Source organism: Lissotriton vulgaris, chromosome 8, assembly GCF_964263255.1.
Source record: "Lissotriton vulgaris chromosome 8, aLisVul1.2, whole genome shotgun sequence".
Classification (NCBI taxonomy): Eukaryota; Metazoa; Chordata; class Amphibia; order Caudata; family Salamandridae; genus Lissotriton; species Lissotriton vulgaris.
The window spans coordinates 841,999,879-842,020,355 of NC_141696.1; the positions used below are offsets into that span (position 1 = coordinate 841,999,879).

General features: G+C 47.1%; 1 protein-coding gene across 4 annotated transcripts in view; it reads right to left on the minus strand.

Moving 5' to 3' along the window:
- NAXD (NAD(P)HX dehydratase) overlaps positions 1-20,477 on the minus strand; it is a 366,910-nt gene that overhangs the window by 72,404 nt on the left and 274,029 nt on the right. For all 4 annotated transcript variants that reach the window (XM_086934749.1, XM_086934752.1, XM_086934751.1 and 1 more), the window contains 2 exons: positions 15,419-15,469; positions 15,216-15,320 (listed from right to left, as the gene is read on the minus strand). In XM_086934749.1, coding sequence (XP_086790875.1) covers positions 15,216-15,320; positions 15,419-15,469 — 156 coding nt within the window. The remainder of the gene's footprint in view (positions 1-15,215; positions 15,321-15,418; positions 15,470-20,477) is intronic.

The following is a 20,477-nucleotide window of genomic DNA, read 5'->3' on the forward strand; positions in this document are numbered from 1 at the left end:
AGTTTGGGAGTGTTCCTGCGAACCTGCTCCACCACACTGCTTACGAATGCAGAAATGCAGCTTGATGGAACTGCTGCGGAAGCAACTGGACTTCGGAACCTGCCCCACCACACTGCTTACGAATGCAGAAATGTAGCTTGATGGAACTGCTGCGGAAGCAACTGGACTTCGAACACTCAACGTTCTGTCACGCCTGGTAATATATGCACAACAAGCAGGAAGGCGGGTGCCGGCTCAATGCCGGACCAGAATCGGGGGCGTTCCCGAGGGCTTTTGGCTGACGTCGCGTGACGTAGCCAAAAGCCAAAAAATCTCGGGAACGCCCCCGAATCTGGTCCGGCATTGACGGAAAGGCCCGTCTTCCAATGGCTAGCCTCCATTTATGGAGCTAGCCAATGAAAGACGGAGGCCGTTCCTGTCTCCCGTATACCTCTCAATAGGTTTTCGCCTGCGCAAAAAAGATGCGCAGAGCGCATCTTTTCGCCAGGCAAAACCTAAAAAGCAGGGAAGCACTGAGAGGAGCAAACAGGGTGATTGATAGGTGGCTTCCAGGAAGTGATGGTTAAATATAGGCTTTGTAGGAATGACACGATGGTGGGATTGCTTTATATGCCGAGCAGTCACCGCTTGCTTGCTCACTTGATGTGGCATGCGGGCTCAGAGCAAAAGCCCAAAGCCTCTACCAGAGGTGAGCCTCAAAGCACTGACACTACCACCCTGCCAAGAGAAAACAATCACATTTAAATATCTTTACGAGATTCTTCATCAGCCAGTCTCCAGCAGCAAATTGCGGCCAGTCACATATTGGTAAAAATAAATATACGCGTCCCGAAAAACGCAACATGCTGCTGGGTGTAAGGAGTGGGTCGAATGTGAGGGACTTCCTCCCCACCTGGACCAAGCTGGCAGCTGTCCCTCGGATTGCCAACATTGTTTGATGATGTCTGTGTTGGTTTTCCAAATAATTAAGGCATACATTGTTGAACTATTTCTTTGAAGGACGTGAAGGGTTTACACTATGAGGTTTGAAATTATTATTTCAGCTCACAGTTGTAAAACTGGTTCCTGGACCACAGAACCTGCCCCTGCTTCACTGGCAGAACCCTGCATGCCACGGGAGGCGAACAGCAAGTCTGCCTCGCTCCTTGCTTGGGCGGTTTCTACAGCTGGGCGCATCGGCACAATTTCCTGGCTCTGTCCACAGCTGGCTTCCCGTCTGATAGGCGCACATGTATGAGTTGAGAGAGTGTGAGAGGGAGGCTCAATTAAAGCTTTAATTGAGGTAAACGGTGGAGGAAAAGACACATGTGTCAGATGTGAGGGCGATGGCCGGTGGGATTTGCATATTATGCGACACTGAACTGGCACAGTCATCGGAGAGATTCCCTGCATATGGCCCTTCCTTACACATCCACTCAGATTATGGATTATACTACTACCGTGTTTGAAGGCAGATTCTGGACGTTTTAAGGACGGAACATACAGGATGAAGGAAGGAGGGATGGATAAATGTCGGGGGGAAGTAAGGCTTTTAAAATAGGTTACAAGAGCGAGGAGGGAATTGGAAAGAAAGGAGAGGGGGTGAAAAGTAGGCAAGGAAAGCGGAAACTTCGAGCATGAATGAAAGGGTATGAAAAAGGAAACATGACAAGAAGGGTGGGGGGGGAAGGGCGGGGTAGTGCAAGCAGAGGAGCCTGATAAAAGCTGACGAGGAGGGAGGGGGAGTGCGAGCAGAGGAGCTATTAGAACAAGGTTTAATGAGATAAGAAAGGCAGTTGGCGGCTGCGCACGCTCACATGCACATGCACGCAAGCTTTAGGCCAGGAAAAGCTTGTGAGTAGCACTTTGAAAAGCCCCTTACTAAAATCGAGCACGCAGCGCATGCGCTGCTCTAGGCTCGACCTAAAGAGGTAGAAGCTCTGGGACAGGAAGTGGCCCACCTAGAGGCACTGAAGGCCCAAGACCCAACAGACACCAATGCACATACCTTATGTACAAAACAGCATGCATACAAAGAATATTTATGGGGGGACGCTAGAACCCGACTCACAGCAGTGCAACACAGTGTCTTTGAGACCGGGGACAAGGCAGGCAAGCTCCTCGTTTGGCTGGACAAGCATGCACGTGCGGACGGGTGGGTGACGGAGCTCCGACTACAATATGGTACCATCACATCTGACTCGCAAGAGATAGTGGATGCCTTAGCACTTTGAGCATGAGCATGTCTGTGACGATTGGCATACCAGAGGCGACAGCATTTCTTAGAGATATTCGTTTACCAACACTAGAGACCCAGTTACTAGAGGCCGACCTGACCACGGATGAATTAACACTAGCCATGCACAAGATACAGTCAGGGAAAGCACTGGGACCCAACGGTATCCCAATAGAACTCTACAAGCGAATGGCGACTAAGCTGACCACCTAGCTACCAAAGATGTACAATGCTAACTTAGAGCAAGGGGAACTGCCCCCAGACTAACGTATAGCCATCATTGTGGCTATCCATAAAGAAGGTAAACCCCCCATCGAAAGTACCTCCTAATGACCCATCTCTTTGCTAAATGCAGAAGCAAAAATACTGGCCAAAATGTTAGCTCTTTGACTGACACCACACCTCACTAAACTCATCCACCGGGACCAATCGGTAGGCATGCCCAGTAGAAATACAGCCCTAAATCTCAGACGCCTACATAACGTAATGAGCCGCAAACACACCATACAAGAGGAGGTTGACCTTATTGTCCCATGACACAAGGATGGCCTTCGACTCCGTCGAATGGCCGTTTCTCTTCGCAGTACTTAACCATTTGGGGTTAGGGCCGAAGTTTTGCTCATGGACCTGATTATTATACACTAACTGACGTGTGCATGTGGTGGCTAACTGACACATCTCACATGAATTTTCCCTAGGACGTGGAACATGACAGGGGTGCCCGCTGTCGCCACTCCTTTTTGCCTTAATCCTAGAGCCTTTAGCAGCCTGGATACAAGGAGATCCAATCATCCGCTGTATTCGATGGACGGAGGGATGGGAAGATCGTGTATCACTTTAAGCGGATTACATTTTGATATACATAGCGTCCCCCAAACGCTCCCTCAAGATTGTTACAGATATGCGAAATATATGTGACTGTGTCAGAATACACCATCAACTGGGAAAAGTCAGTCCTGTACATTTTATATGGACCTTGGACGGTATTGCTGAAAGACTGTACAGTTAAAGTTGTATCGGAATGCTCTAAATATTTAGGGATCTGCATCACATCTGACCCAGATGACTAAGGCAAGGAACCTCCAAGAACCCCTGCAAAAATTGCGACGAGACGCCAAACATGGGAAACATCCTTAACAACGACTCTGGAACAACTAGTTCTGAAGTCACGAAAGTCGAACAACGACTTGCACGACTTGCACGAACAATGACTTAGCCTGTACCATGGATGCGCGTGGTTCAGGCTAAGACGGTCTAGTGTTTGTGCAAATCGTTGTTCGGAGGAGCTTCAAAACAGATACAGGTAAGAGGGGTTAGTTTCTAGGAGTTAGGGGGACTTGTTAGTTTTTAGGGGATATATTTGTATGAATAAAAATAAACAAATATGAGTGAGGGCCTAGGGACTGATGAAGGGCCCGACCTAAATAGAAAGTGAAGGTAAATAAAAATCTAACTGCTGCTTTAAAACATAATTTCAGTGACTGTTTTAATAAATTCAGTATTGCGTTCCTTTTCAAATATTTTTACAAGAAGTTTTGTCGCAGTAGATCTCTCACACAAGGTTCAGCTGCGTTAGCAGAAATTTTCGGATGGTGCTGCTGTTCTCTCCCATGACTCTCAGCAGATTTACGGACCATACTTTATTTATTTTCTTTCTACGGATTTTTAACAAGAAACATATTTCGGGAAAGCTTCGCTTCCCACATCCTTATCTGCTTCTTGATCATTAACGCATTAAATGAACTCTGAAGGCAAACTTTCACAGGGAGTATTACCGAACACAGGACACAGATTATTTTTCATTTTAGAAGTGTTTGGTGTGGTTCGTAAAAGCGCTTGTTCACCAGTGCTTCACTCTGTAGCCAACGTAGTAGCTCTACACAAACATTTACTTACCAAAAATAAAATTTCAGGGTAGGGACATGAGAAAGTGAAAGCTCGTAACTGCGTTTTTAATTTTTTAATAAATAATCTGCTTTAATGTGCTTCAATATTTCTGACACCTGGAAGAAGTGGTTAGCTACTCAGCGCTTGCAGCGTGCTCTTCTAATTTAAGTTTATCTGCACGAGAGGCTGCAGAGTTTGCCTACACATATTTTGGTGATTAAAGAAATTTCTTGCTTTCACCTGGAAGACAGCGCGCGCCTCTGGGAACTCTATCGAGGATTCTGTTGGTATGATTGATGGATTCTTTTGAGTGCCTTGAGTGTAGTGGTTAAACGAGGAGTTTGTGGTTCAGTAAGTCGTGGATAAATAGATAGTGGTTTGGCATAGGTCGTTGTTTAGCCTTCGTGGTTCATGCACTCGTGATTTAGTAGGTAGTTTAGTCATACAACCGCCAAACATTGGAAGTCGCTACCGCTTACCCTACTGGATAACACAGCCCTTTTTAAAATAATGGCACTCCCCAGGTTTCTATATGCACTACATAACACACCCTTTCCTGTTACTACAGCCTATTTTAAAGCAATAGACTCACAGGTCAGGAATCTTTTATCGGATGGAAAGCCTGCCCGGATAGATGCGGCAAAATTGGTCAGAAGTTGGTACAAGTGTGGTATAGTGCTTCCCAATGTCCAGATCTACTACTTGGCCTCCCAATTAGCAGTGATTAATCAATGGGTCCATTCGCCCCAGACTGACCCCGCATATTGCTTGGATAGGCATACCCTTGGTGTGGGAGGGATCAATCGCGTGCTATATAATAAAAAGAAGAAACTCTGCCTTCCGGGTCCCACTGCGCACACAGTCCAAATATGGCACACTGTAACACAGTACCTGGGTTGGTCAGACAAACTAACTCACAAACTCCGCTATGGGACACTGGCAAACTAGTCACACTAGGTAGGAGTAAGGGGTTCCGGAAATGTGATGCAATAGGCATTTCCCAACTGGGTGATCTCTGGAATGGGGAGAAATGGTCACTTCTGCCCACTTACAAGAGCTGTATGAAATGACACCTACGGAATGGTTTCGCTATACTCAGGTCAAACACACATTAGAGGCCACCATCCCATTGAACACGATCCTTCCAGAGGCCTCCCCATTTGAAGACCGACTTCTTACAGATCACATGGACAAAAAGGCGATCTCCCTAACATAGTGGAAGATTGTAAATAATCAGTAGGATCCTATGCAAAAGTTGCGGACAAAATGGCAGGCTGAAAAAGGCGCCCTAGACTATGCAGACTGGCAGGAGACAATGGGATCCCCTAGAGTGGTGGCGGTTTCCTCTAGACTACGCCTAATACAACTCAAAGTACTCCACATGGCTTACTTTACTAGAGTAACATTATGCAAGATAGGGAAGACCACTGATCAGTCCTGCCTACGCCTATGTGGGTACTTTTTACCACACACTCTTGGAACGCCCTGTAATTAAACAACATTGGACTGCAGTGATGCACACCATTACTGAGGTTAGCACCGTTTCCGTTCCACCTGAGCCTAAACAATGCCTCCTGAACATCTGGGAACCAACAGACTTAAATCATACTGCACAAGCTGGGGCTACCCTAGGGATGATGATAGCAAAATAAAATGTGGACAAACTTTGGGGAGCAGCTCTTGCCCCAATCCTTGAGGAATGGTGTAAAGATATGGATGTGACTACAGCGGTGGAAAAAGCCACATATGTTCACAGGGGATGCCCTAAAAAATGGGAGAGAATGTGGGGTAAATGAAACACCTTGAGGGGTGGTATTTGCACCCCGCGGACAGTGAATCTGAGTTTAGACGACGAAGGAGAATAAAAATGTTATTTATTCACTATAATTATATTATATAAGTCTGCTGTAGGATTTACCCATGCTTATGTAACTAGTGATGGAAACTGTTATTATATGTACAGGTCATGCTGGGCATGTAACCATTGCAAGTCTTCTTCAATAAAATGTTAAACAGCAGGGGCACAGCCCGCTCCTTTGGCCTTTCTGTGTCCGTGTGTAAATATTTCTATCAGTTTTGCTTCTTTCAAGGCTTTGGAAGGGGCTTGGCGCAAAGACAATGCCAAAGTCCACCCCCACTGAAAAAGACCGCACCCAGTCCTTTTGATTTCGGGGGAGGGTTCTGGCCAACAAAGTCCAAACTTTCTGGGATGATGCACTTTTTATTCTCCTACCACCAACAACCTACTTTAGCTTGCCCTCTGCACATCGCCTTCATGCTGGAGGCAGGATAAGTTATTACTTCAACAGGTGGCAGAGCGTCACATCCGACATGTGGGTGGCTTTATAAAGTCCTGCAAGGTAATGCCTTACCATTTCTTACAGATCTGTCGCATATTCTACCTACATCAGTGTGGCTGTCGGATGGCCATTTGTCTATTTTGCAGCAGGAGGTCAGGCTCTTTTGGATACAGAGGATTCAGAGAATATCCCCGCATCAGAAATAGGGACTTGATTCTCCTCCCATTATTTTCTGCGGCCAAAGAAAGACAGAACCCTCCATCCTATTTTACACTATTGCCATCTCATTTATTTACTGAAAAAAAGACAAATTCAAGATGCTCACATTAGCCGAAGTTCTATCTACCCTGGATCCACAAAACTCAATGGTGGTGCTCGACCTGCAGGGCCCCTATCTACCCTGGATCCACAAAACTCAATGGTGGTGCTCGACCTGCAGGACCCCATTATTTTCACATTTATGTCCTGCAGTCCCACAGGCATTACATGTGGTTCAGGGTGGCCCAAGAGTATTATCATTTAGCTGTCCTCCCCTTTGGCCTTACCTGTGTTCCTCTGGTGTTCTATAAAGTGATGGCGGAGGTTTCAGCACATGTGCAGTAGTTGGGCATACCAGTCTTCCCCTACCTTGATGACTGGCAGGCTCACCACAGTCTGTCATACCATCTCTAGACGACCACACACCTCCCAACATATTTGGGGTTCTCGATCAATGTGCCAAAGTCATGTCTGACTCCTTCACAGAGACTTCTGTTTAGCTGACCCTTTCTGGTTACTGTGCAATTTCAAGCCTTCCCTCTAGATAAACGAGTCCAGTATATTCACTCTATGATCCTAATGTTTCTGCCTCCTGGGTCTCAATAAACATTTGCCTCTGGGACTTCTGAACCTCCTGCATCCTGCTAGTTGACTATGCCAGATGGCACATACAGGCTATGCAGTGGGATCTGAAGTCTATGTGGACTCAACACCTCTGGAACCTCTCCGATTCCATCCAGATTTCTGAGGAGCCCACAAAAGACCTGCAATGGTGGCTGCTCCACTGCAATTGGACCAGCAACATACCCCTCTCCCTGCTCCACCCAGAGCGGAGACTAGTGACAACACGTCACTGTTGCATTGGAAGGTCATCAGTGGGATCCGGAGATCAGAGGACTCTGGTCTCCAGCGAAGGCCCACCTCCACATTAAGGTGTAGGAGTTGCTGGGCATTCGCTTGGTATGGAAGGCATTCCTATCATCTATCAAAGGGAGCCTAAGCCAGAGGCTCACTGACAAAATCACCACCATTTGGTACTGCAACAAGCAGGGTGGTTAAGGGTCCTGCGCCAGAGGCCGTGCACCACTAGAGCTGGCTGAGATGGAAGGGCATCTCACTGGTCGTGAACCACCTGCTGGAATCTTAAAACGCCAGGGCAGATAAACTCAGATGGTGATGCCTTGCGGATCAAGAATGGCAGCTACATCCAGAGGTGCAGTAGGGCGTCTTCCGACAATGGGGAGAGCCTGGCTAGATCTCTTCACCACTGTTGAGTCCCAAGGAGGCTCTCACTCAGAGACCCATTTCGCTTAGGGTGGTAAATGGACCTCTTGTATTGTATTGTATTGTATTGTGGCATACTTGTATAGCGCGACCTGTCACCACCAAGGGCATCCTGGCGCTTTGACCCGTACTCAATGAAAACAGTAGCTCAGCCTATCCTGGGAAAAAGGTGAGTTTTTAGAGCCTTTCTAAAAGATAAGAGATCTTCAAGGCTTCTCAAGGATATAGGCAGAGAGTTCCAGAGTTTGGCTGCCGCTACTCTGAACGAGCGGCCCCCCATCCTTACTCTCTGGAATCGTGGAACTACCAGAAGCCTGGATGACGAGGAGCGTAGAGCTCTAGATGGACAATACCAGGCAAACATTCGCCGCAAAGGAATGGGGCCCAGGCCATGAATAGCCCTGAACACAATACACGCTGCTTTGTAGCGCACCCGTAGATGGACTGGCAGCCAATTAAGTTCTCGCAGTGCTGCCGTAGAAGAACTGTGGTAGGGGCGAGAAAGGGCGAGTTTAGCAGCAATATTTTGCACCCTTTGCAACTTGCCCAGGATTGTTACCGGGGCCTCCAGAAGTAGTGCGTTACAATAGTCAAGTCGACTTAGGATGGTACAACGCACTACTTCTGGTCTGGCTTGCACAGGGAGGAGAGGAAGGACCTTGCGCAGCATACGAATCAGCATCATACATGTAGAAGAGGTCTTATTCACATGTAGATCCAACTGCAAGTTAGGCCCAAAAGTGACGCCTAAATTGCGCGCGGATTGTGCCGCGGACACCGTCTCTGAGAAGGACGGAGGCCAGAAGTCTACTGGGAGATCGCGAGGAACTCGATCCGTGGAACAGTGTAAGACCTCCGTCTTTGTTCCGTTGAACTGTAGCGAGTTCAACCGGAGCCATTCCGCTGTCGCCTGCATGCACCGGTGAAAGGTCTCCAGTGTGACTGCCTCCTGTCCCTCCAGAGAAAAGACCAGCTGGGTATCATCCGCATAATTAAATGCGGAGATACCAAAGGATTTAATGAGCTGGACTAGGGGGCGGAGGTAGACATTAAAGAGTATAGGGCTGATGGCTGAGCCCTGAGGTACTCCTTGTCCCACTCTCCGCTCCTCTGAACTGAAGGGGGGTAACGAAACCCGTTGCTGACGGCAGTCCAAATAGTAGATTAACCAATCCCTGGCCTTGTCACTGACCCCGCATTCCTCCAGCCTAGAGATCAGGGTGGGATGGCTGACCGTGTCGAACGCGGCCGACATGTCGAGCAGCACCAAGAATGCTGCCCGACCGCTGTCGACTCGCGCCCGCAGATTGTCTAGCACGGTCACCAACGCGGATTCCGTCCCATGCGCTGGGCGAAAGCCGAATTGCGTCTCATCCAGCCAGCTATTCCCTTCTAGGAAGCTGGACAGAGCGCGGGTGACCAGTTTTTCCATAATTTTAACCGGAAAAGGGAGCAGGGAAATTGGCCGGTAGTTAGAGAGGCAAGCAGGGTCGAGCGTAGGTTTTTTTAAAAGCGGGGATACCACTGCCTTCTTCCAGCAGCTTGGAACAGTAGCTGTCTCGAATGACTGACAGCAGATGGCGTGCAGGGGCTGGAAGAGGTCCTCTTGAAACACCTTCCATAGTCTTGGAGGCAGAGGATCCAAAGGCGAACCAGAAGAAATCGTCAGGGCTAAGTCGCCGAACTCCTTCAGGGATGGAAGGGGGAAACTACACAGCTGGGGTCGACTGGCCTCGCTCGCCGGAGCTCCCAAACTGAGAGCCGGCTCCAAGGAAGGAGAAAAGGGACTCCTCTGCTGGGGTCGACTGGCTGCAGTCTCCGGAGCTCCCAAGCAGAGAGCCTGATCCAAAATGGGGACGGAGGGGCCACTCAGCTGGGGTCGACTGGCCTCGCTCGCCGGAGCTCCCAGACTGAGAGCTGGCTCCACAGGAGGAGGAAGAGGGCTACCCTGCTGAGGTCGACTGGCTACAGTTGCCGGAGCTCCCAAGCAGGGAGCCGAATCTGGGGCTGCGAGGGAGGAACTGTTCAGCTGGGGTCGACTGGCCGCAGTCGCCGGAGCTCCCAAGCTGAGGGCCTGATCCAAAAGAAGGAAAGGAGGGCTACTCAGCTGGGGTCGACTGGCTTCCGCCGCCGGAGCTCCCAAGCTGGGGGGCTGCTCATCTGGTCGGGGTCGACTGGAGGGCGTGACCGGAGCTTCCTGACAGAGATTAGTAGCCCTCTGCAGGGGTCGACTGGCCATCTCCTCCGGAGCTCCCTCCTCAGTGGTGGAATTCCGTGGGTCCTGCAGACCTGCTAGGATTTTACAGATTTTTTCCTCAAAGGCATCCGCAAGAGAGTCACAAAGAGCTTGCGACGAGGGAACTGCACTAGCCACACACGTAGGGTGAGCCAGGTCCTTAACGATTTTAAAAAGGGCCTGAGCCTTGTTTGGGGCCTGATTCAGAGTGAGTTCAAGAAAGGTCGCTTTCGCTATCTTGATTTGAGCTTTATATTTATGCATAGCAGACCTAAATGCAATTTTCTCAGAGTCTAGGTACTGTTTCCTCCAGACCCTTTCCGCGCGTTTACAGTCGAGTTTGAGCTGGCGAAGTTCGCTCGTGTACCAAGGACTAGCTCGGTTCACTCTCCCTCGCGACTTCCGAAGGGGCGCTAACTTATCCAGCGAGCTAGCTATGGACTGACAGAAGAGGGTATAACTTTCTTCGACTGTATTGCCAAGTTTGAAGTCCTCATCTAAGATGTTCGGCAATGGAGCAGTGTTTAGGATACGGGACCAAGGTCTCTCTAGCTTAGCTAGAGGTAGTCCAGCCTTACGCGAAGTAGGGTCCTCCAACCAAAGGGAAAACCTAATCAGAAAGTGGTCCGTCCAATATTGGCACTTGATGTCCACGAATGATGCCCATTGAGGATCCGCAAACACCAGGTCCAAAGTGTGGCCTTTCCGATGCGTAGAGGCGTTCACCAGCTGTACTAAGTTGATATCTGTACAAGCTTGGCTGAGAGAGAAAAATGCATTGTCCAGCGAGCTGCCTGCCCACAGATTGAAATCTCCAAGAACTAATAACCTGGAGTGGGAGCTGGCAAGTTCATAGATCAGGTCAATGAGAAGAGGAATGGATGGTGCTGGTCCCGGGGGACGGTAACAAAGAACACCCGAGCAGCAGATCGACTCATGCTGTTTGACTGAGAAACCCATCAGTTCAAATCCCGGTACCTCTCGAATCTTTAACTGGGAGAGGGTAAGCGAGTCTCTATGAATGTATCCGATTCCCCCTCCTCGGTTAAGTGGGCGCGGTGAGTGGCTAATTTTATATCCTGAAGGGCAGGCTAAGCCCAGCTCGACCTCACAGTCCTCCCGAGTCCACGTTTCTGTGAGAAAGAGGACATCGAGCTGTTCAGACTCAATGAGGAAAGCTATTTCCGTGTGGTGCTTACAGAGGGATCTGACATTAAGCAAACCACAGGTGATTGGCTTGGAGGTTGAAGGTCTGACCGGGTCCTGACCAGGTCTGAGTTCGAATAGCTCAGTCCGAGTGTAAGCTATGCGATTTGGACCGGAGGGGCCAGAGGTTGCGGCCCTATGCGCGTCCAATGCGCGAACGGGCGCAAACAGGCTTACCTCTGGCGCACCTCCGGCGCCCCTACGGCGCCCCCGCTGCGCACCGTCGCTGCGCACTTGTCTAGCGGCCATCTTAAGTGGCCGACTGGGTGTCACGTGGGTCCTGGCAGGGCGAGTGTCTCTCCCTCACCAAGATGGCGCTGAGAGTGGAAGGACTTCTCCCCACTCCAAGATGGCGCTCAAAACCGGCGCGATGATGCTGCAGAGCCCCCGAATCCCTTCTAGCCCACAAATGTGGGTATGTGGCGATTATGGTGCGGGTAAGACTCCCTTATTTCCCCCTAAGCGGTAGAAGAATGCTAATTAAAAGCGCGAAGCGCTCGGCGCAATTTACATAAAACAAGGCAAGTGAAGCTTTAAAATTCTACAGACAAGGAGCGATATGCGCGCAGCGCTAGAGCAGCGTTAGCACTAAGTCAAGGTCTGCCTGAACGAGGTAGGAGGTCCTACTGATAATACCTCCTCCTCCAATGCGTGGGTCCTGGCAGGGCGAGTGTCTCTCCCTCACCAAGATGGCGCTGAGAGTGGAAGGACTTCTCCCCACTCCAAGATGGCGCTCAAAACCGGCGCGATGATGCTGCAGAGCCCCCGAATCCCTTCTAGCCCACAAATTTGGGTATGTGGCGATTATGGTGCGGGTAAGACTCCCTTATTTCCCCCTAAGCGGTAGAAGAATGCTAATTAAAAGCGCGAAGCGCTCGGCGCAATTTACATAAAACAAGGCAAGTGAAGCTTTAAAATTCTACAGACAAGGAGCGATATGCGTTGGAAGGTATGCCTTCCCGCCGCTGTCTCTCCTGCCCCAAGTTCTGATGAAGATCAGGAACGAGCGAGCTAAAGTCATTCTAGTAGCTCTGAATTGAGCCAGGAGCGTGGGGAACCTAGATCTTCTGGCTAAGTAAATCAGTCCTCTGTTGAGGCTGCTACTTCGAATGGATCATCCGTTACAGCAGCAAAGCAGGGTCCCTCACCTAGGCCTGTGCAAGCTGCTTGTCTATGCGCAGAGAATGAATGCCAACTGTTTTCTATTTCCCCATCGAAGGAGTGGATTTCATGTTAGCATTGTGACTTCCATGTACAAAAAACAGTTAACACTGGACTTTAAGACAAGTTTTGTGGCCAAGTGCAATAACTGCCAAACAGACCCATTACAAGCAAAGTTGTCCAATGTTCTGCTTTTTGTGCTGGTTTGACCCTGCAAGAGCTTACAATGGCACAGGTAAGGTTACTGGTCAGGCCTTTCATGTTTACCAGACCAATTCATCTGTTTATATCAGCCGTTGTGATGCAAAAGAACGGACTACCAGAGCCCAAGAGCGTGCAATCAGCATGTACAGTTACGATTGAGGCAACATTAAAGAACTATAACAATCCCCCCCTCCCAAAAGAAAGGGAAACGGAAAGGGAAAAAGAAAAGAGAAAGCATCCCCCATCCCCATCCATTGCACTTTAGTAATCATGATAGGCTATTGAAAAACCTCTCACTGAGGCTGTGCCTGCTGGGAGGAAGTATCTGGTACGGTGAGTAGTAGGAGGCGGAGGAATCTGAGGCAAGTCAGCTCCCGGAAGTCCTGCGTTAGAGAGTCAGGAATGGCTGCCAGAGCTCGCTAAATGTCGAACCTTTCCCATTTACCGGAAGTGAGATCTTTTGCATACCCAGTACGTGCCACAACCGCTGAAGCCACCACGTGTGTGTAGGGATCCAAGGGGACCTCCAGTGTAGTAGTAGGTTTTGAGTGGCAGTGCCAAATGCTATTGCTATCTGTCACCCTCTCCTAGACTTCAAGGGGCATATTAGCGTGATGAGTTTCTTTAAAGGTCTGGGCTATATGTTTCCACCAAAATCTTTTGTAATGCCACAGTAGGACTTTAATTTGATGCTTACTTTCCTGATGTGTACCTCATTGGAGCTAATAAACAGCTGCCCTATGCATCTACTGTCAAAATGCGTCTACTGTCAAAACAGTCTTCCTCATTGAAATCTCAGCTCATCATGTGAACGTGTTGCAAGCTCGGTCTGATCACCCAATGTACACAATTTGTTTTCCGGATAAACTGGTGTTGCAGACTAAACTGGCATTTTGGCTAAAAGTTGGGACGTCCTTTCATGCTGGACCATCACCCATCTGGCATTTTTAGCTCCACCATACCTTGAAAAATGAAGAGAGACTATATCACTTGGACTGCAAAAAAACGTTCAAATTTGACAGTGATCGTACCAGAGACCATGGAGTGGATGATTAGATCGTTGTGGGGTTTGTTGGGGAGAAAAAGGTAAGGCAGTGCAGCAAAGGACACTAACAACCTTGGCTGTCCACTGTATTAAGATCTGCTACACTTTGTTCAAGAAGCAGCCCCCAGAAGGCTTGAGGGTTCATTCAACCAGAGCCAAGGCGGCAACCATGGCCTTGGCACGCAGAGTGCCTGCTCTGGAAATCTATCAGGCTGCACAGTGTCCATCATTCCATACGTTCACAAAGGTTTACAACTCTGGTAGTCAAATCTGGTCGGAAGGGCATTTTGCCTATTTAGTCGTGCAGGATTTTCTGGTTTGAGCCATCTCACAGACCCACCTTGGGGGATACTGGTTTAGTTTCTATTCACAAGAAAAATAAGTTACTTACCTTTGGTAATGCTCTTTCTGTTATAAACTATATTTAACTGCAGATTCCTCACCGCCCTTCCTCCTACCCGTTCTGTAGGATGGACTCTTTTCAGCGTCCCCAAAATGATTCCAAAATGGAGATCTGCACATTGTCACATCAGGAGAATTGTGGCTCACTGGTTAGAGGAGGCATACCCTGAAGCTGAGGTCAGACCCGGGACCAGGGTTCGATTCCCGACGCGGCAGGGTCCTGAACACAATTGTCCACGGACTCTATGATTCTCGCTTCGGTGCCCACTCTAAGCACGAGTTCACACTATGCAGCTCTGGGCAACAAGCTTGCTTAATCTCCACAACGGCCCCCCCCCGCGGCGGGATGCCTGGCTTTCACCTTGGGGATGCCCAGCACGGGTGATCTCACAGGGAAAAACCAGGACGGGTTCCCAAGGCAAGCGCTGAGATGCCCAAGGGTAACATTGAGCGCTATATAAGAACACACATACATACATACATACATAATCAGTCAGTAACTTCGCGTCCGACTGCGTGGACGGAGTACATAAAGAAACTGGCCTGAATGTGCAGAGGTGGCACGTATATTTGGCTCCGGTGTCACTTCTGGGGCAGGGCGGAGCGGACATGGAGCCACATGATGCCACCTACCAGCATGCTGGAGCAACGTTGAGAAACATCTCTGGATCCAGTCTGATGCCCTGGACGTATTCACAAGGTGTGAAAGCTGAAGTGAGGTGAGAAATTCAGGTGGAAGACCAGCTACTCCTGTTGCGTTGCCATAAGTCATGATTGCAATAGCATCCAGAACCTCTCTCTTTTGAGAGGCTACTTAGACCTTCCCTTTGCCTTTAATCATTACATTGATTTATGAACAACCTAAATGAGAATTATCTATCAAAAGGTATATTTTCGTTGTTCCATGCTGTTCAACATTCCATTTACACTAAAAGCAATTCCTAAGATGTACATTAACAAATTGGAGTGGAATTAAGTTTTCTTTTGTAACAAAAGGTGATATTAACATTCACTCACCACAGCTTCATACAGTCTACTAAACTCCATAAAATTAGGAGTGAGAATCGCTTGCTGGTAACCTTGAATAATGGAAGGTTCTTGGGCAATCAGCCACAGGCCATCCTGCAGAAGAGACACACATGCTGGTATTTTACATTTTAAAAGTAGCCATTACTAAAGGTAACAATGGAATGTTCCAAAAGCACAAAGGTTTTACTTACAGCATCAATTACAATTGGGATTCCCTTGGTCTTGGATTTTTCTATAATGACCTGAAAAATAAAAATGTACAGCACTAAGAGTACTACCAAATTAAAATGATACGCGTATAGTTATCAATAACAGAGCCTCACAATAACACCTCAGTCAAAGTCAGGGGGTCATCAATGGATTTTATATGAAATACAATGTTACCTTCAGCCTATTTACAGATGTTCCAATTTTCACCTGGACCTTGTTATCCAGTTTCCATGAGATCAGAGCTCACCCCCATGAGGTACTGAGATTACCATACTGGACAGGTCCACACACACTATGAGCCTCACCTCAAAACATGGATTTAATCCCTTGCATCCAGCTGGGGCTGATTAAATAAGGAATGAAAGAGAAGGAAGGAAATAAAAGCTACATTCTTTATAGGCACTGAAAAAAAGCCATCTCCAGTATTTTGTTTATGGAGCAAAAATGAGTAAACGCTGATAACCACTGTTTTTACATGTGCTAAAAAGATTGGAAAAGACAAAAAACACCCAATCGGAGTTCACAACAAATAGAAAACAAAAACAGGAAAGCCTAGTCCTGTTCTATTTATTAACACTGCTGAGGGAGGGGAATCCTGACCCACTCGAGTCTTCTCCTCGCATGAGTCATGGTCCTCTTCCCACAGTCACGAATAGTAATAAATAGCATATTATATCAGCCTATATACTATTTGCGCTAAATAACACAATATTTGAAACAAGTGTATTAATAAACATGTTTTCATTTATTTATTATTACAATACAAAGGTCAAATTCCTCATGATTACCAAAGTACAGTTTAACTGACTTGAGAAAACTATCCTTTTTCGCTTAAATATTCAATTGCAATATGCTATTTATTTCTTACCACAGTTTAGGAAGATAAGGGCATCATGACCCACTCCAAGCTTCCCCTCTCGTGAGTCATGGCCCATACCCACATCGAACTATGATAATAAATAGCATATTACACTTTGCAAATTTAACATATGCAATGCAGTGGTATGAAAATCCCATGTTTCACAGAGAACAATAAAATACTAAAAATATTTCCCAGTTCTGCTGGAAATGTAACTTCATCACAAAAATGACAGCTCCCAAACCACTATGCAGATTTTTACCACTCTCAGGGTTACTGGGACTATGAGGAGTGGAGGACCAAATTATGCAGCAATGTTATTTAAATTATGAGGCAAAAGTGCAAATTATTCGAATTATTTTTAGGCAGTATTATTTTCATTCATTGATTTAGGAAAAACATCCACACAGGAATCGTGAATTCAAATAAAAAAACATAAAGGCACACTGTTGGACTAGGGAACTTTTTTTTGCAGTCATCTGTCATGAGTTTGTGAGTCTACTAAGCTCACATGGGCTGGCCACTGCCGAACATTTTCTATTCCAGCCGCCATTATCCAACATAGTTCACTAAGCATAGTGTTGGGAAAAATACTAAAAAGGAATAGAGGGGGAAGGGTGAACCTACCCCTGGCTCCCAAGCCCATGTAGGCAATCCCTAAAACGTACCAGCCCTCACATTTACATTTATAATAAATACAATTATTTTCTTGTGGAATTCACAAATCCTAGAACTGCTATAGGTCCTGTGGATCTTCCTGGAGTCTCAGGATTCACAAATCCAGCACAGGATTTACAAATCATAAAACTAAAAAAAAAAAATGTAAAAAACTATTTGCTGCACTGCGCCTGTGCTTGGGCCATGCGCAATAAGGGATGACCCCATGTTGGGTTGCGCGCAAGGCCTGGCCATAGACCATACCCTGTGCCAAACACTTCGGCTGTGCGCATGGGGGAATGACCACCTGTGGAGGGATTTGTAAAGACTGGATTGTGTGCCCAACCACTGATGTGCTCAACCAAAGACAGTGTGCTGTGAGGGGTGGCTGTTTGCAGTAGATTTGCAGTAGATTTGGCATAGGGCCAGGCTAAAGGTCAGCCACTGCTGCAAATGGCCATAGGCCTTGCATTGAGAGGGGTGGCGGTACAAGCAGCAGTTGGTATCTGATAAAAAAATATATATATTCACTGAAAAAACTAAGTTTAAAATGAAGGTCAGGTTAGCTTTGGTTATAAAACCACTATGTAGGTTTTTAAAAAAAACCTTAGTAATTCACTGAAAAAAAGCAAAGTTAAAGTGCAGTTATGGCTACAAAACAAGACTACTGAAATTTGTCAGTTACAGCTACGTAAACCAACTATAACCAGTCGCGACTGCTGACAGTGTAAAATGGTGGGGCGGCGGGGCAGCAGCGGCAGGGTGGAAAAAGGGGGGGGGGGATTTTTCTTATCCTTGAAACTCTACATGGATTGAGACCTTAAACTCACTCTTGCAATCTCTGTTGGGCTTTCTTATTCTTATCTAATCACCCACACGTAACTCACATTCATACAGGATTTCCACTGATCAGAACGCTTTGTGTTTGACTGACTCTTCATTACGTTCATTACACTTTATGTCCGTTGCGAACCACACTGCATGCGCTCGGCCAAAGTGATGAAGGAGCTTGTCTGTCTCCCACCCAGTCGCGGCCGGCATTACGGGCGGGTGGGGGTGGTGGAAATGGGGTCGTCATCGCCCCGCGGAGGGGATAGGGGGGAGGCGGGATAAATAAAAGAAAAGTAAAACTTACCTCTTCCTGCTTTTACTTAAGTCCCGAGACTCCCGCTTCCCGCCATCCTGCGTTTGAATTCCTCTGGGCTCGTCGTCATTAGGAAGGCTGCAGGCAGCCTCCCTCCCCTCCACCGCAGCCTTGTGATTGGTTAGGCTGCTGCCCCAGCAGCTTCATTTTCTCTCTGTATGCTGCAGCATACAGAGAGAAAGGGGAGAGTGGGCGGTGTTGCTCAAGGACAGGGGGGAGTGGCTTGTCCACTGTTGTACATACTGACTGTTTGGGCGGCCTCAGGCTGCCCAAACAGTCAGTATGTACAACAGTGGACAAGTCACTCCCCCCTGCCCTCGAGCAGGACCGCCCACCCCCCAACCAGGAACTTCTGCTTTCTCGCCGTGCGAGAAGGCAGAAACAAATAGTAGTTATTACCATTTTTGTTTCTGCCTTATCGCACGGCGAGAAAGCAGAGGGGCAGTGCCCGAAACGCCCCCATAGAGGATCCGTCACTGACTATAACAAGTCCTAGTCATATATTGCTTATGACTTTACATATGAAATCACTCACAACATGCTAAATGACATCACTAATGACGTCATCTATGATTATGCAGTTGCGACTGTAAAACATTAAATAAAACAGGAAAACTGGGGGTCTCAGGCCACATACAGCGGTGCCCAAGTTTGCAGATAAATCAGGTATCAATGGAGGGAGAGTTGTTTTCTAACTACCCTCTAACTATTGTGGAAAAGCTGGGACAAGTATTCTTTCGTCTCGCGTAAGAGTGAGGGGGGGGTTTGTAAAGCGGTGGTAATGTGTGCCACTCACTCCTTCTGTTTAAAAGGCTCCCTTGAGACAGCACGTTGACTACCTTTGGAGATGCACCTGTGTGCCTGTGAGTGGTACACAGGAGGAACTTGGAAGCATTTCCAGCAACCCCAGATGATTTTTCTTTGCTCTCTAATACTGCTCTACTGATGAAGGGCTCAACCCAGAAACACGTGTTTAGAGATACACAGCAATGTCTGCACCAACTTTGATGAAAAACTCCAGCTAATTTTGAAGTAAGTGTGAACTGTATACTGCATTTACCAGGATGCAAAGGGCGAACTGTGATGTGACTGTGAGGCAGTGTGCTCCCAACCCCGATTCCACCTACGCCTCCTATACCTTGATCGTAATTAAGAGGACTCTGAGGAATCTGCTCCGCTCTTCTTTGGCTGCACAATGTGGTGGTGGGGGCGGGCATATGTTTGCCCTGAATATAGCTAAGGCGTTTATGGACGCGAAATTAATTACCCTGTCACTTAGTTGTCCACAGCGGAGGTGGGATCTGACACACATTCACTCTCCCTCCCCGTTAAGTCTGTTGAAGAGAGAGGAGGAAAAGATAGAGACCTATATTGACCCTTTACTCTTGGGCAAGCCAGTGGTGGTGGTCTATCAAATTCCCATACACCCTGCACTTGGCACTATGCTTTCAGTTTTCCTGTACCCTGACCAGCCTGCATAAGTGGGTAGGCATAAGGTCCACACACTTTTCCATAATGTGGTATCAGCATCCCCACAATTCTACTTTTACTTTTTCCCCTCCTACCTCCTGTTTTTCAGGAACAATGACAGTGCAGGGAGCATGCACATTATTTTGATTCAACACAATGCACTCTCTGTTTCTTATCCAAAGATCAACATCAAAAAACAAAATACGTAGGACGCGTGAATGGACCCCAAACAGTAACATTTGGCTTTATAAATCCAAAACAGAGGATGGACAAAAATTTTTACGAAATCAAGAAAAGGGACAGAAGTATGCCCATAGTGCCATTCAAATGTAGTGAGCTTTTGTACATTGGTTTACAAGTTTTAAAAAACAAAACTATACAATGAGGAAAACTTGCGTTAAATTCAAGTTTTGGGAGGTCTTACACCTTACAACTTTTGAAACGTTTTACCAACCTGCATCAAATTTGGCACACAGGTTTGATTCCATTTAATACAAGTTGGCTGCAAATCTTTCAAAGGCGGTCAAAGTTATTACAGGTTCAAAAACGAGATTTCCTAGGGTATGAGGATTCAACTTTAACCACAGATAAGCATTTCTGCCTCTCTCATATAAAAAAAATCTTTGAAATGTCTACGTTCTACAACGGTGACATGACTTGCTATTACTCTTAATCTGACCCTGTCACATATTGTTTATATATTCAATTTAGTCTTTATTCGATTATGAACAATCATAAAAGACACATATACACAACAAAATATGTAAAAAAACCTAGGTATATAAAAAACCTAAGTTGGCTTATTAAACAGTTCAAATATCACTAGATAAAACTCGATTCATTTAAACATATCTAATTTAGAGTGCATATGATAAAACTTTTATCAGTAAAATAGATGAAATTCATAAGG